The following is a 17,355-nucleotide window of genomic DNA, read 5'->3' on the forward strand; positions in this document are numbered from 1 at the left end:
TTTTTTTTTTTTTTTTTTTTAGTAGATGAATTTATCAGTCTTTTAAGAAAATGTGTTCCAGAGTTTTGATAATAGCTGTAAAGGCCTTTCCTCTACCAAGGCTTTCCTCTACCAAGGCTTTCCTCTAGTATATCATTTCAATTTATTTATTTAAGTGTTTGATTTACTTGGAATTTATGTTGGTTTAAATGTTGCAGTGTGGATTCACTCTCATTTTTGTTTCAGATGATGCTGGTGGTCCCAGCAACAGAGCACTGTCATGGCTGAGACCTGTCTCCCCTTTTCCTCCGTCCTTGCCCTAATCCCTGTACCCTTACTACTCCATCCATGGACAACTTTTTTACTTCAACTTTTGCTTCCTAAACACACATTCCAGCATGCAGAACTTAGTCCTTCCTTTACTATGTCTCAGTTCTACTATTTTAAGTCCTTAAGGATTTTATAAACCTATTGATCAAATCACATTTATTGAGCATTTATTAGGAGTTTTTTGGTTTTTCAAGAAGAAAATTTCCAAAGTGAAGCAGACACAGTCTGTTTCCCACTGTTTAAGAACTGTTTATATATATCATCTGATTTTATGTTGTTTAAGGTAGAGGGTAAATTGTTATTCCAGTGTGCCCAGAAGCAGAAGCGATAGTTGGAGATTTTAACACCTGCTTTTCAGCCATAGGCAGAACTCATAGACAAATATCAGTATAGACTGATGTTTTATACATTATATAAACATGATGATATGGATCAAGCTTGTCCAACCTGCGGGCTGCATGCGGCCCAGGATGGCTTTGATTGCGGCCCAACACACATTCCTGAACTTTCTTATAACGTGAGTTGTTTTTGTTATTTTGTTGTTGTTGTTAAGCTCATCAGCTATTGATAGTGTTAGCGTATTTTATCTGCGCCCCAAGACAGTTCTTCTTCTTCCAGCGTGGTCCAGGGAAGCCAAAAGACTGGACACCCCTGATACAGATGATCTTGGTAGTACTGTCGTAGGTGGCCACCTTCACCTGAGTGATATTTATAGACCTTCCCCCAGCACTTCCAAACTCCACTTTCTTTTCACCTGCTTGTGTCATGTTCACCAAGTTAGACAGTAGGTTGGGCTGTAGAAAAGTCTCAGTAAATGTGTAAGGGATTGAAATCATAGAGTACATTCTCTTGCACATAAGATGATTTCTAGAAAAATTCCAAACTTTTGGAAATTAACACATCTGATTGATTTGTCAAAGAAGAAATCACAGGCAAATTAGAAAATATTTTGAACTGAAGTATCAAGTTTTGTGGGATAAAGCAAAAGCAGCCAAGTGTGGTGGCTCATGCCTGTAATCCCAGCACTTTGGGAGTCTGAGAAGGGAGGATAGCTTGAGGCCAGGAGTTCAGGACCAGTCAGGGCAACATAGTAAGGCATTGTCTCTACCAAAAAAATAAAAATAAAAAAAGCTGGGTATGGTGGCACATGTGTATGGTCCTATCTACTTGGGAGACTGAGGTGGGAGAATTATTTGAACGTAGAAGTTTGAGGGTGCAGTGAGCTATGATCGCACAACTGCACTCCAGCTAGGGTGACAGAGCGAGACCCTGTGTCTTAAAAAGACAACAACAAAAATGAAAGCAGCGCTTAGAGGAGACTTTATTGCTTTGAATGCTTCCTTTTTTTTTTTTTTTTTTGAGACAGAGTCTTGCTCTGTCGCCCATGCTGGAGTGCATGGAGTGCAGTGGCACGATCTTGGCTCACTGCAACCTCTGCCTCCTGCGTTCAAGAGATTCTCATACCTCAGCCTCCTGAGTAGCTGGGATTACAGGCATGCACTACCACGTCCAACTATTTTTTGTGTGTTTTTGGTAGAGATGGGGTTTCACTATGCTATGTTGGCCAGGCTGGTCTCAAACTCTTGGCCTCAAGTAATCCACCCATCTCATTCTCCCAAGTACTAGGATTACAAGGTGTGAGCCACTGGCCTTGAATGTTTCTGTTAACAAAGAAAGGTTTGAAATCAGTGACCCACAGTTCTACTTTTAGAGGATAGAAAAAGAAGAGCATAGTAAGTCCTGAATAAGTCAGAAAGAAGGAAATAAAAGATGAAGGCAGAAATCAATGAAACATAAGACAAAAACAGTAGAAAAAATTCACAAAGGCAAAAGTTGATCTTTGACCAACAAAATTGATCAAGAATAAAGAAAAAGAGCAGTAATTACCAACATTATGAAAGAATGTGTAGTTATCATATCAGTCTTCAATAAACTCAAACCTTAGTTGAGGCAACTTTCTTTACTTGAGACACTCTGAAGACCCACACTTTTGGGTCCTGATTTCCTTTTGAAGCTGTAATAGTATTTATTACTTATAGTTCCCCCAACACACTGCTGTTCTTTCCTTCTTGCTGTTTTTCTAAGTCCTTTCTTCCGCCTCTAATTTAAATGCTGTCTTCTTTTCCTTCTTCTAGGGATTGCCAAAATACCTCCTCTAGCCTCTTTGATCTTCTTGCCCCCTGTCCATCCGCCTCTTGCCCGTAGCCTGTTAGAAACATTTGTTTCTATTATATAATCCTTAATGTGTGTCTGTCAGCACTTAACATGTTCTTCTGTAAATTATCTGTCTAAATATGGGTCTTTATTGTTTGGAGAATATATTTGTAATTATGGCTTGTGACTTGGAATATTGTGTTTTGATATTCCTATGGGGAAATACTTTGAATTCTAAGTACCTGAATTATTAATGAGCGTTAAGATCTCAGTTTAGTCTGTGTATCCAGCTTGGAATGCATGGATTTCTATTCACCTGCCCAGAGTGATAGAAATACTGTTTGAGAATTCCAAATATTATCCGTTATTGTTAGGAATATTTTACATCAGGGTGTTGATCAGCTGTTTTAAATGCTGTAGAGGAAATAGAGTATGTATTTGAATTTTGCTTTTATGTGAAATGACAATGTATTGTAGTAGTTAATATGCTTCGTTTGGTTATCAGACTGAATATAGTTTTATTGTATTGTGTTTGTTAAGTGATTAAACTATGTGTCAGTATATTTAATGCTTACAGTCAATTTTTATTACTATAACCTGGTTATAAACAGTATATTCCCTAGTTCTTAAGTCTTTTCCCCAGATGCCTTCTGGTAAATATAATTCAGAATTAATTAATAATACTGTTGAATGTTTTCAGTTGTCACAGGGGTGCTTTGAAGAACTATGCCTATAATCTTTGCCTTGGGGTTTCCCTAAGTTGATCTCTAAGTTTAGATGAGTGCATTGCTTGACAATGAGGATGTTTTCTTGGTAACTTGAGAATTCTTAAAGAGTGAATAATCAAGCCAGTAATGGAATTGTGACAAGTCTTTCTCTGGCTCATTGTAGCAGTTAGCTTCTGACTAAAACAATTCAGTATGTTTTTTGTTTATACCTGATCTTGTTACTAAATGAAGAATTTTTCTTTCTCAACTTAGATAAAAGCTATAGTAGTCCGTGTCTTCCTGTTGAATCAATTTAAATTATTTCAATAAAGCTTTCAGAAATAAAATTGGAGAAAAATTTTGTTAGGATTTTTTTTTCCTTTTAGCTGCTAATAGAGTAATAGTATGTGAACCTTTTAAAACATTTAAGATTACAGCAAATCAAAAATTCACTGAAAAGAAATGCTTTTGTGTGTAAGCTGTGCTTATAAAGTAGATAAGGGCATGTCATGTCTCTTTTACTTTGTTTCAAGTAACCAAACTTTCCTCCTCTTTTTTCCCTAGGTTCTTGATTATTACAGACCTCTTTCTGAAAAGCCCGGAATTGGTACAAGCCATGTTTCCCAAACTGAACAATCAAGAAAGGTAACCCCCCAGCCAGCATGGTTTTCAGTATTTAGCATTCCATATAGGGTATTCTGTGCACGTGACTGAAAAGCTGTGTGGTTTCTGAGTTGGCATAGAATCTCTAAATGCATGTTTCTGTGTTGGTAATGGTTTTATTTTATTTTTATTTTTTTTGAGACGGAGTCTCGCTCTGTCGCCCGGGCTGGAGTGCAGTGGCCGGATCTCAGATCACTGCAAGCTCCGCCTCCTGGGTTTACGCCATTCTCCTGCCTCAGCCTCCTGAGTAGCTGGGACTACAGGCGCCCACCACCTCGCCCGGCTAGTTTTTTTTGTATTTTCAGTAGAGACGGGGTTTCACCGTGTTAGCCAGGATAGTCTCGACCTCCTGACCTAGTGATCCGCCCGTCTCGGCCTCCCAAAGTGCTGGGATTACAGGCTTGAGCCACCGCGCCCGGCCTGGTAATGGTTTTAAATTGGTTGGTGAACGTTACAGCTTAGCCACAATAGGCAGTGATTTATGGAGGGTGGCAGGATCCAGGTTAGTGCCATTATTCAGTAAATGCATATTAAGAAAAACGTTAAGAACAAAATCTTATGCATGTGCCTGGATTTTAGAATAGTTATTTATGTAGCTGTGTATTACAGTTGAATATTTGAGGTGTACTCATTTGTTTAGGTCATGGGTGTTATTATTTGTGATACCCTCTGCTAGGTTTATAGGTTTCTGATGGATAATTCGGACTAAAATAAAATTGACACCTGTCCACAATGTTACAGTTAATGTACTAGGAAAAGCAGTGACCTAGGAGTTCTAAGACACTGGCCCTGTGCCTTGCTATGATTATAGTTCTTCATGTGACCTTGTTGGGATTCAGTTTCGTGTGTGTGTGTGTGTGTGTGTGTGTGTGTGTGTATATATATTTTTCCCCTAAACCTCTATGGTAAGGTACAAGGGATTCAGTTTCTTGACCTGTAAATTAAGGGTGTTGAATAAATAATTTGCAGTACACTTTTCATTTCAATAGCATGTATTTTTCCTAACCTTAGTAGAAATGTTGCCTTAGGAAAATAACAAAATAAATTCAGAAACTACAGATCTAATGATAAAAATTTCTTAAAGTTGTTAATCTTTTGATTGTAGTCACGAGTTTTAGTGGTTTTGGACTTTTTACTTATTTAGGTTTCAGTAGTTAAGCTTTGTGTACGTTTTGTAGTCTTTTATTAATTAGGTCATTTTTCTTCTTTAATATCTTTAACAAAAAGGAAAAGCTTATGCTTTTAAAGTCATATGAAATACCAGGTTTATAAGTCCAATTCCAGTGCTCCTTTCCCTGTATGTATACCCCCATTACAGATAGAGAAGTATTTGTAGTTTTTTGAACCTGAAAGAAATAATACAATATACAGTGCTAAAAATTGGTAAGTTTTTTTGCAGTAAGGAACACCTGAATACAAGAAGAATGCACAGTTTAATTGTATTTTTAATATTCAAGCTGGTATTTTCCATAGTCTATCTAAATTATCTATTTTTAAATGATTTATTACATAACTACATGGAGATGGTAGACTAAAAATGTTCTATTTTTATTGATAAAGTTGTATCAGGTGCATCCTTACTTCATTCAGGGTTCTGCTCAGTTGCCACCTCCCCTTGCCCTTGCTTTATTTTTCTTCTGGAGGAGATGAGCTGTCATTTCATCGCATCATTCATTCATCATGTCATGTCACATACCTGCTTGTTACTGTAGAACATTTCCATTAGATTGTTGGCGCCCTGAGGGCGAGGATTCATCCCTCCTTATTCTTCATTCCACATTTCCAGTCAGTGGTTGGCACATAGCGGGTGTTCAAAAAGAAAAAAAAGTGTTTCAGTGAAAACATGAGTGAATGAATGAATATTCTTACTCAGTAAAGTATTCAGCTAGTATACTGATTAATGTAATATTATCTAGTAAGTTGGAAACCTCAAGGTTAAACTCACCTTCTCCACTTTACCTTTTCAGTTCATACTGGTCAGTAAACCCTATCAGTTATACCATCCCAAAGTCTTATGTATTTATTCTCTTTTTTGTCACAGCCCTAGTTTACCCTATGGAATCTTTGACTAGATTTTGACAATAGCCTTTGTCAAAAAATTGTAGTAAATCACACATAATATAAAGTTTACTATTGTAACCATTTCTTTTTTTTTTTTTTTTTTTTGGAAAAGGTATAAGACAGGGTCTTGCTGTGTGTTGCCCAGGCTAGAGTGCAGTGGCTGCTCACAAGTGTGATCATGGTGCACTACAGCCTCAAACTCCTGGACTCAAACAGTCCTCCCACCTCAGCCTCCCCAGTAGCTGGGAGTACAGGTGTGGGTCACCATGCCAGACTACCATTGTAACCATTTTTTAATGTACAGTGCAATGGTGTTAAGTATGTTCATATTGTTGTGCAGCCAACCTCTAGAACTTTTTCATTTTGTATGTCAGAAACTCTGTACTGATTAACAATGAACTACAATGAGATACCACTTGATACGTATTAGGATGGCTACTACCAACAAACTGAAAAGAAGTTTGGGCAAGGATATGGAGAAATTGGAACCCTTGTGCACTGTTTATTTCCCACTGGTGGGAATGTAAATGGTGCATCCACTGTCTTAATCTGTTTTCTGCTGCCGTAACAGAGTACTGGAGAGTGGCTAATGTGTAAAGAAAATAAATGTATTTCTAACAGTCTGAGGCTGGGAAGTCCAAGAACATGGCACTAGCATTTGGTGAGGGCTTTCTTGGTGTGTTATCCCATAGTGGGACGTGAGAGGGCAAGCGAGTGCATGTGAACATTACAGAGACACAGTCCCTGTCCTCACTGTGAGAGTAATAACCATGCGTCTTTATGTACAAGAGTGAAAGTGCTGTGTAAATTCTTAAGCTTTTTTCTTGGGCTAGTTCTTTTCATTGTTGTCAAAATTAGTTGACTTCTTCACCCAGAGGCTGTAGTCTATTTGTGCAGATTACTTGGTGGGGACATTTTGGATATAGACTCTTATCAATTCACATGACATGTTTCGGCAAAAATGAGAGCCTACATTTACATACTTGTCTGGTCTCCTTTCCAGTTGAATTGGAGTGAATATTAATGAATTGGACCAGCTGGTCATGGTAAACAGCTTGTGTAGTTTTCAGGTTTATAATGTGTATGTACAGCATAGTAGTTAAGGACAGATGTTAGTGCTGCCACTTACTACTTTGGATAGGTTAATGAGGATAGTAATAGTAGCTACCCCATGAAATTGTTGTGACAACTGATTGAAATATGTATAAAACTCTCAGTGCCTGGCATGTAATGATCACCCCCGTAAACATGTTGCAGAATAATTGACTTTGACGTCAGAAAGTGTTCAAATACCACCTCCGTACCTCTGTAACCCAGGGCAAATACCTTAATCTATAACGTGAGCTATTGCTGTTTCTGCTTCTATTACTACTATTACTGCAACTACAAGTATAACAACTACTACTTCTATGCTGATGACCTTGCCGTTTTCTCCAGGTAGCATCACTGTTATGTATAGAAGGCACCATATAGCCCTTGTCACTTAATCCTCACAAATGCTGTGAAATAGGTATTATTCTTGACATTTTCCAAATTGGAGTTCTGAGGCCTATGGTTCCAGCTACTGGAGGCTGAGCCAAGAGAATCACTTTAACCCGGGAGGTGGAGGTTGCAGTGTGCTGAGATTGCTCCACTGCACTCCAGCCTGGGCAACAGAGCGAGACTTTGTCACATGAAAAACAAACAAAAAACAGGAATCATAATTTTAAGGCAGACTATATAAGTACTGTATTTAATCAGGAGAGAATTAGAAATAGAATGCTAACGACAGCCAGTGATTGACAGACAAAATTATGGCAGCATGGCTCTGCTTGGAGGGGTGTGTCTGGTGAAATCAAAGCAGCCTGAGTGATGATTTCTGGGTTAAGGGAGCTAGACTTTCACACCAATGTGTAATAATTCTAGACAGCTAGCCTCTAGCCCCTCTAGCTGGGTCTTTCCTACTTTTGCATCCTTCACACCACAGTGAATAAGTCAATGAGTAACTAGCATTTGTTAGACCACTTGTATTCTTTTATATTTTCAAGGAAGAGATAGAGGGTTGGGTGGAGTGTGGTGGGGAGACCCATATGCCAGACCAAAGAGCTTTTAGACTCATTCCTTAACAGTGGGAACCATTAGAAGGTTTAAATGGCAGATGACTTAATGTAAGTAGGATCATTTAATGAAGGATAGTCTATTCTGAGGTAATATTCAAACTTAGTTTGTACTTTTATATTTTAAAGATTCCTTCCTGACTTTGCCCCCTTCTTTCCTTTGAAATCACTCAGTACCCACATTGTTAGCTCTCTCATCTTATAATGATATAATAAAGCTGCATTATCTAGGCGGCATCTGCTGGGCCAGGGAGAAGTTGAGCCAGAGGAGGCTGCCTGTGTGTCATTGTGTAAGGAAGGCAGCGTGTACTTCTACTTCCCTTTAGCACTTGCAGATCTCCCTGCACTTCATCCACTTGGACACCGGAGCCTCCTGTTGCTGCTGAACAACTTTGATTTCCACCACCTGGGGGCCCACCCTTCCTATCCTCACTCAGGACTGCCCGTTTGGGATCTGCCCGTAATTCAGGATCTGTACTATTGTTTGATTCTTTTCTTCAGTTGTAACCCATCTGTTTTCTTTCTAATTTCTCCACATCACTATCTGTGGATACCTTAACACTCACAAATCTGATACAATTATTTTCTTCTATTTCATTACCTATTCAAATAATAGTGAACTAGGTGCCAAATTCCCTGAAGCCAGGGATCCCGACTTCTTATACTTAGCAATAACTGCTACATTATGTAATCCGATTTAAAAGGAGTATATTTAGAGCAGGCATTTGGGCCACACAGAATAGGTGGCCTCTTTCTTAGCATTCCTTGAAAATCTTGTGTGTGTGTGTGTGTGTGTGTGTGTGTGTGTGTATATAGTGGTGAAGTCGGCGATTTTACTGCATCTGTCACCTGAGTAGTGTATATTATACCTGATATGTAGTTTTTATTCCTTACCCTCCTCCTAACTTCCCGCCTTCTGAGTCTCCAATGTCCATTATATTACTCTGTACGTCTTTGCGTACCCATAGCTTAGCTCCCACTTACAAGTGAGAACATATGGTATTTGATTTTTCCATTTCTGAGTTCTTCACTTAGAATAATGGCCTCCAACTGGGCGTGGAGGCACATACCTGTAATCCCAGCACTTTGGGAGGCGGAGGAAGTCAGATCACTTGAGACCAAGAGTTTGAGACTAGCCTGGCCAACATGGAGAAAACCCGTCTCTGCTGGAGATACAAAAATTAGCCAGGCATGGTGGCGCATGCCTGTAATCCCAGCTACTCAGGGAGGCTAAGGCATGAGAATCGCTTGAACCTGGGAGGTGGAGGTTACAGCGAGCTGAGATCACGCTACTGCACTCCAGCCTAGGTGATAGAGTGAGACCCTGTCTCTGGAAAAAAAAAAAAAAAGAAGAAGAAAAAAAAGGGCTTCCAGCTCCATCCACGTTGCTGCATAAGACATTATTTCATTCTTTTTTATGGCTGAGTAGTATTCCATTGTATATATAGATCACATTTTCTTTGTTCATTCATCAGTTGATGGGTACTTAGGTTGGTTCTATATCTTTGAAGTTGTGAATTGTTCTGTGATAAACATACGCATGCAGGTATCTTTTCCTTTGGGTAGATACCCAGCAGTGGGATTGCTGGACTGAATGGTAGTTCTACTTTTGGTTTTTTGAGAAGTCCCCATTACTATTTTCCATAAAGGTTGTACTATTTTACATTCCCCCCAGCATTGTGTGTGTGTTCCTTCTTCACTACATCCATGGCAACATCTGTTGTTGTTTTTGACTTTTTAATAATGGCCATTCTGGCAGGGTAAGGTGGCATCTCATTGTGGTTTTAATTTGCATTTCCCTGATGATTAGTGATGTTGAGCATTTTTTCATGTTTGTTGGCCATTTGTAGATCTTCTCTTGAGAAATGTCCATTCATGTCATTTGCTCACTTTTTGATGGAATTGTTTGTTTTTTTCTTACTGATTTGCTTGAGTTCCTTGTAGACTGTGGATATTAGTTCCTTGTCAGATGCATAGTTGCAAATGTTTTCTCCCATTCTGTTGGTTGTCTGTTTACTCTGATGATTATTTCTTCTGCTGTGCAGAAGCAATAAATGCGACTAGGTCTCATTTATTTAGTTTTTGTTCCATTTGCTTTTGGGATCTCCATTTGCTTTGCCGTTGGCAACGTCATAAAGTTTTTCCTAGGTTTTCTCCTGGAATTTTTATGGTTTCTGGTCTTAGATTTAAATCTTCAATCCATCTCAAGTTGATTTTTGTATATGGTGAGAGATCTAGTTTCATTTTTCTGCCTGTGGCTATTTAGTTTTCCCAGAACCATTTATTGAATAGGAGGTTCTTTCCCCAATTTCTGTTTTTGTATGCTTTTATGGAAGGTCAGTTGATTGTAAGTATTTGGCCTTATTTCTGGTTTCTTTATTCTGTTCTGTTGGTCTGTATGTCTAGCTTTGTATCAGTACAATCCTGTTTTGGTTACTATAGCCTTGTAATATAATTTGGAGTTGGGGTGATGTGATGCCTTAGAATTGTTCTTTTTGCTTAAGATTGCTTTGGCTATTCGGGCTCTTTTTTGGTTCCATATGAATTTTAGGACTATTTTTTCTAATGGTATGAAAAATGATGTTGGTGTTTTCATAGGAATTGCATTAAATCTATATATTGCTTTGGGCATATGGTCATTTTAATAGTATTGGTTCTTCTAATCCACGAGCATGGGATGTATTTCCATTTGTTTGTGTCATCTGTGATTTCTTTCAGCTATGTTTTATAATTTTCCTTGTAGAGATCTTTCACCTTCTTGGTTAAGTATATTTCCAGGCATTTGATTTTTTTTTTTTTTTTTGCAGCCATTTTAAAAGGGACTGTGTTCTTGATTTCTCAGCTTAGTGGTTGTTGATGTATAGCAGTGCTACTGATTTGTGTACATTGATTTTTTTACCTGAGACTTTACTGAATTCATTGATCAAATCTAGGAGTCTTTTGGTAAAGTTTTTAGGGTTTTCTAGGTATATGATCATATCATTGGCAAACAGAGATAGTTTGCCTTCCTCTTTTCCAATTTGGATGCCCTTTGTTTATTTCTCTTTCCTGATTATTCTGGCTAGAACTTCCAGTACTATACTGAATAGAAGTGGTGAAAGTGGACATCCTTGTCTTGTTCCACTTCTTAGGGGCAATGCTTTCATCTTTTCCCCATTAAGTATGAGGTTGGCTGTGGGTTTGTCATGTGTGGCTTTTATTATTTTGAGGTATGTTCTTTCTATGCCTAAATTTTTATCATAAAGGGATGCTGGATTTTGTTGAATGTTTTTTCTGTGTCTATTGAGATGATCATATGGTTTTTGTTTTTAATTTTGTTTATGTGATGAATCACATTTACTTGGGTATGTTGGACCATCCCTACATCCTAAGATGAAACCCACTTGATCATGGTGAATTATCTTTTTGCTGTGCTGATGGATTCAGTTTTCTAGTATTTTGTTGAGGATTTTTGCATCTGATGTTCATCAGGGATATTGGTCTGTAGTTTTCTTTTTTTGTTATGTCTTTGCCTGCTTTTGGTATCAGAGTGATACTGGCTTAATAGAATGAGTCAGGTAAGAGTTAGATAGGATTCTCTCTTTCTTAACCTTTTGGAATAGTTTCAGTAGGATTGGTGCCAATTCTTTGAATGTCTGGTGGAATTTGGCCATGTATCCATGTGGCCCTAGTCTTTTTGTGTTTTGGCAATTTTTGTTGTTATCAATTCAGTCTCACTGGTTGTTACTGGTCTGTTCAGACCTCCTGTTTCTTTCTGATTCAAGCTAGGAGGGTTGTATATTTCCAGAGGTTTGTTCATTTCCTCTAAATTTTCTTGTTTGTTTGCACAGAGGTGTTCGTAGTGTCTTAAATGGTCTTTTGTATTTCTGTGGTGCCAGCCATAATGTCTCCATTTGTGTTTCTAATTGAGCTAATTTGAATTTTCTCTTTTCTTGGTTAATCTGGCTAATGATCTATCGATTTTATTTATCTTTTCAAAGAACCAACTTTTATATTTTGTATTTTGATCTTTTGTTTCAATTTCATTCAGTTCTGCTCTGATCTTTGTTACTTCTTTTCTTTTGCTAGCTTTGGGTTTGGCTTGTTCTTCTTGAGACAGGGTTGTGCTCTGTCACCCAGGCTTGTGTGCAGTGACACGATCATTGCAGCCTTGACCTTCCTGGGCTGAAGTGATCCTCCCATCTCGGCCTCCCAAGTAGCTGGGACTACAGTCATGCACCACCATGCCTGACTAATTTTTTAATATTTTGTAGAGACAGTATTTCACCATGTTGCCCAGGCTTGTCTCAAACTTTTGGACTAAGCAGTCCTCCTGCCTCTATCTCCCAAAGTGCTGGGATTACAGGTGTAAGCTACCACACCTGGCCTAGTTGGTTCTTGTTTCTCTAGTTCTTTGAGGTATGATGTTAGATTGTCAGTTTGTGATCTTTCAGACTTTTTGATGTAGACATTTAGCACTATAAACTTTCCTTTTAGCACTGCTTTTGCTGTATCCCAGAAGTTTTGATAACTTGTATCTCTGCTATCATTTATTTTGAAGATCATTATTTTATCATTATCATTATCATTATTTTAAATGTCTGTCTTGATTTCATTGTTAACCCCCAAACCATGTAGGAGCAGCTTGTTTAATTTCCATGTATCTGTATAGTTTTGAGGGTTCCTTTTGGAATTGATTTCTAGTTTTATTCTATTGTGGTCTGAGAAGATACTTGATATAGTTCTATCAATCGATCGATCGATCTATTTATTTATTTGAGACTGAGTCTCGCTCTGTCGCCCAGGCTGGGGTACAGTGGCACGATCTCAGCTTACTGCAACCTCTGCCTCCTGGGTTCAAGCAATTCTCCTGCCTCAGCCTCCTGAGTAGCTGAATTACAGGCCTCTGCCACCATGGCTGGCTAGTTGTTTTTGTATTTTTAGTCGAGATGGGGTTTCACCGTGTTGGCCAGGCTGGTCTTGAATGCCTGATCTCAGGTGGTCTGCCCTTCTTGGCCTCCCAAAGTGCTGGGATTTCAGATGTGAGCCACCACACCCGGCCAATATATTTTGATTTTGAAAAAATTTATTGAGACTTGCTTTGTGGCCTGTCATGTGGTCTATCTTTTCTTAGGTCTAGTAATTGTTTTGTGAATCTGGGAGCTTCAGAGTTAGGTGCATATATATTTAGAATTGTAATATCTTCTGTTGGATCGATACTTTTATCATCATATAATGACCTTCTTTATCTTTTTTTACTATTGTTGCTTTGAAGTCTATTTTATATTACATAAGAAGAGCTATTCTGCTCACTTTTGGTTTCCATTTGCATGAAATATCTTTTTCTACCACCTTTAGTTTGATTCTGTAAGACTCCTTATGTTTCAGGTGAGTCTCTTGAAGACAGCAGATATTTGGTTTGTGATTTTTTTTTTTTTTTTAATCCATTCTGCCAAGTGTATCTTTTAAGTGGAGCATTTATATGATTTATATTCAACGTTTATACTGAGATGTGAGGTACTGTTCCATCCAGTTGATTGTTACCTGGATATTTTGTGTTCTCCATTGTGTTTCATAGGTGCTGTGCATTTTTGTACTTTCAAGAGGTTCTATTCTGATGACTGTTGAGTTTTTATTTCAAGCTTTAGAACTTTTAGCCTCAATTTATTTTTAAAGATTATATTTAAATAAAGGAAAACAGAAATTCTGTAATACTGTGCTCAACTGAGTGGACTGTGTATTTGTTTTATTTTGGATTAATTATTGCCACAAGAAATGTGAGGTTTTAGGAGTTTTGAAAATTGCTAAGGTCTGTAGGTGATTTTTCCTGACTGATGATATTTCCCATCATTTGGCCACAGTACAGGAAGCGTTTGGTATAGTTTTATTTCTTACTTGAAGCAGTAAATAATTTAAATTTTTCTTGGTAAGAAATGTTCCATGCCTAATTTGAATATATTTACCCTTATTTGCTAATAAGCAGCTTAGATATTCATACCCTTTCTTCTATAGAAATGAGAATTATACATATACTCCCAAATCAAAATATAATTTTGAGCAAATGTCCTAATTGATTTATGCTAGACAGATTGACCTATGTGTGATTCATTTTTCCTAGGAGAGGGAAAGAGGTGGTTGAAAAGAAATATTTATTTGGTAATTTATATATTGATGTAAAAATGGCACAGTCTTGGTCTTCAGATTTGTGTTTTTGTAAACTAAAACAAATAGTAAAGTTTCACAATAAAGACTATCAAATGAGTGGTTAAAGCACCTGGCTCAGGGCACAGATTGAATCCTAGCTTAGACTCTCAGTGGTTTTGTGACACTGGACAAGTGAATTAACCTCACCAAGCCTTATTTACCCACCTTTAATGTTAAACTAATGACAGTACCTGCCTCATGGAGTTTTTGTGAGGATTAAATGATACAACATGTATAAAATGCTTAGCTCTGTAGAAAATAGTGAATAAATGTTAGCCCATTTCACTTTGCTGTTCCTTGTATCGTAGATGTATTCATACAAAAAACTGAGCATTTCTAAAATGTTGAATTATTTTCACGTTGAAAGTAATGGACATAAAAGGTGCATTAAGCAATTCTAGTTTCTGTGGCCAAGACACGTCAAGAAACTAAGAATTTAAAAAATAGGTGATTGATGAAGATTAACTTTATTCATGTTTTTCCTAGCTAGACATGATAGGCAAGGTAAGGAATTTAAAATAATAATATTCCCTTAAAGTTGCTTTCCTAGGTATTTTTAGCATTGTATAATTTAAGTCTTATAGATTCATGCAGAAATCCTTTATGTTTTACAGAGTTACACTGTTAGACCTTATGATAGGCAAGATAACGAGTGATGAGCCACTCACCACGGATGACATCCCTGTGTTTTTGCGGCATGCTGAGTTGATTGCAAGCACCTTTGTGGATCAGTGCAAGACAGTGCTCAAGTTGGCCTCTGAGGAGCCTCCTGATGATGAGGTAAGGGAAGCAGATTTCCCAATCTCGGGTAAAAGAGAATGGGCAGATTTTCTAACTCAGTCAAGTCCTCTATGAGAATTCTTTTAAAAGCTTTAAAAAATACTATGTAGATAATGTATCCATATATGAGAATAGTTAGAAAATTTAGGTAAGGGAAAGCTGTGTTCTTATTCCTACCATCCGGAGTCAGTGACTTAAACAAACTCTGGTTAATTTTCTGGGCAAATGACATCAGATGCGTGCACACAGGCATAGACGTGAGCACATATGTATCTATTAAAAGTGGAGCCTTCTGTGCCTTCCATTTGCGGTTCCCATTTTTTCTTCAGAATGTAAGCTCTAGGAGGGCAGAAATGTTGACTGTTGTGTCCATGGTACTATGTATATGGTAGGCACTTAGCAAATATTTGCTGAATGAATAAATAAATAATACATTGTAAATGTCTTTTTACATAAATGCCAACATAGGCTGGGCATGGTGCCTCACACCTGTAACCCCACTTCTTTGGGAGCCCAAGGTGGGAGGATCGCTTGAGCCCAGGAATTTCAGATCACCCTGGGCAACATGGTGAAACCCCGTCTTGGCAAAAAATACAAAAATTAACTGGGCATGGTGGCACACGCCTATAGACCCAGCTACTTGGGAGGCTGAGGTGGGAGGGTCACTTGAGTCCAGGAGGTTGAGCCATGATTGTCCCACTGCACTCCATCCTGGGTGATGGAGTGGGACCCTTGTCTCAAAAAAAAAAAAAAAAAAAAAAAGCCAACATAACATTTCAAGTAAAGAATTTCCTATTTATTTGTCCAAATCCCTGTAGTTGGACATTTAGGTGGTTTTTGTGTTTTTTTGTTTTGAGACAGAACCTTGCTCTGTCGCCCAGGCTGGAGCACAGTGGCGCAATCTTGACTCACTGCAACCTCTGCCTCCTGGGTTCAGTCAATTCTCCTGTCTTGGCCACCCAAATAACTGGGATTCCAGGTGTGCATCACCATGCCCAGATAATTTTTGTATTTTTGGTAGAGACGGGGTTTTAGCATATTGGCCAGGCTGGTCTTGAACTCCTGACTTCACGTGATCTGCCTGCCTCGGCCTCCCGAGGTGCTGGGATTATTGGCATGAGCCACCACATCTGGCAGTAGGTTGTTCTTATTTCTACTTATTTTAGATAATACTGTAGTACATGCCTTTATAGTTACATCTGTGCACGTTTCCACAGCTATTGTCCTAGGACATAATCTTAGAACTGAGATTGCTATGTGTAAGGATATCACATGTTTGAAGCTCTTAATACATACTACCAAACTGCTTTCTAGACGGTTTGCTTCTTCTCTTCTTTATAGGAGATTCCTAGTTGTATACTGTCCTGGTTAATTATTTAAACTATTTTTTTACTCTCCTTAAGCCTACCTTAGATCATTCAGGTCTTGTTTTATCAGGACGTGGAAGGGAGCTTGTGTTAATTCTCTATCTCTCCTCTTTACTTCAGAACTAGCTGTTTTTATCTGTTCTCCTTTCTTCTGTGATAAAGTTAGAATTGTTCTTTCTCTGGACCACTCAGCTGTAAAAAGGATGCACTTGTGATACGACAGGGAAGAATCTCAAAAGTGTGGAGGGAGAGAAGCCAGACAGACTAGAGAACATGCTGGCTGATTCCATTTCTGTGGGATTCTGTAGCAGGCCAGATATATCGGTCATGACAGAAAATAGATCAGATGTTACCTGGATCTGGAAATGAAGGAGTGGAATTGATTGCAGGGGGACGTGAGGGAACTTTCTTAATAATAGAATGTGGCATTTAGCTGTATACCTTGACACAACTCTGTACTGTATACTTAAGATGGATTATTTCATTACATGTATATTATACCTCAGTAAAGCTGATTTAAACACATTTTAATAGAAGATGATAGAGAGTTCCTTTGTATGCTGATACGAATGGTCAGGCAGAGAGGGAGTAATTGATGCTGGAATCACCATCGGCAAATGGGTGAGACTGGAGGAGAGGGATTGGAATCCAGAGTGGATACTCATCCACTGTCCACAGGTGGGAAGGTAGAGAATGTGATCCGTAGTGTTTCCCAGAGAGTAGTGTGTAATACTGTGAAATTGTTAACTCCTGTTGTAAATGCAGCTCATGGCTGTGACTGCTCGACCACTAGAGTGTATTTCCGTTTTTGTGAATATACTTTTGTTCAGGACCATTTTGGTATTAATTTTCTGTGCTTTGTCATATAGACCATGTTAGGTCTTACAATCAGGTCGTTACTTTAGTTCTCATTTTCTGTGATAGAAAAGAAAGGTCTTTATTCAGGGGCTTGCTTTTACTTTCTGGAGATAGATTTGCCTTTGTTTCCAGCAGGAGGAGCAGTGAGTCATGCTTAAGAAAAGTTTTAAAATTCTC

General features: G+C 38.3%; 1 protein-coding gene across 2 annotated transcripts in view; it reads left to right on the forward strand.

The window, feature by feature from the left end:
• Positions 1–17,355, forward strand: part of ATXN10 (ataxin 10) — a 174,889-nt gene that overhangs the window by 44,022 nt on the left and 113,512 nt on the right. For both annotated transcript variants that reach the window (XM_023221754.2, XM_023221755.1), the window contains 2 exons: positions 3,735–3,815; positions 14,788–14,953. In XM_023221754.2, coding sequence (XP_023077522.1) covers positions 3,735–3,815; positions 14,788–14,953 — 247 coding nt within the window. The remainder of the gene's footprint in view (positions 1–3,734; positions 3,816–14,787; positions 14,954–17,355) is intronic.

This window comes from Piliocolobus tephrosceles, chromosome 19, assembly GCF_002776525.5.
Source record: "Piliocolobus tephrosceles isolate RC106 chromosome 19, ASM277652v3, whole genome shotgun sequence".
NCBI classification, from domain to species: domain Eukaryota; kingdom Metazoa; phylum Chordata; class Mammalia; order Primates; family Cercopithecidae; genus Piliocolobus; species Piliocolobus tephrosceles.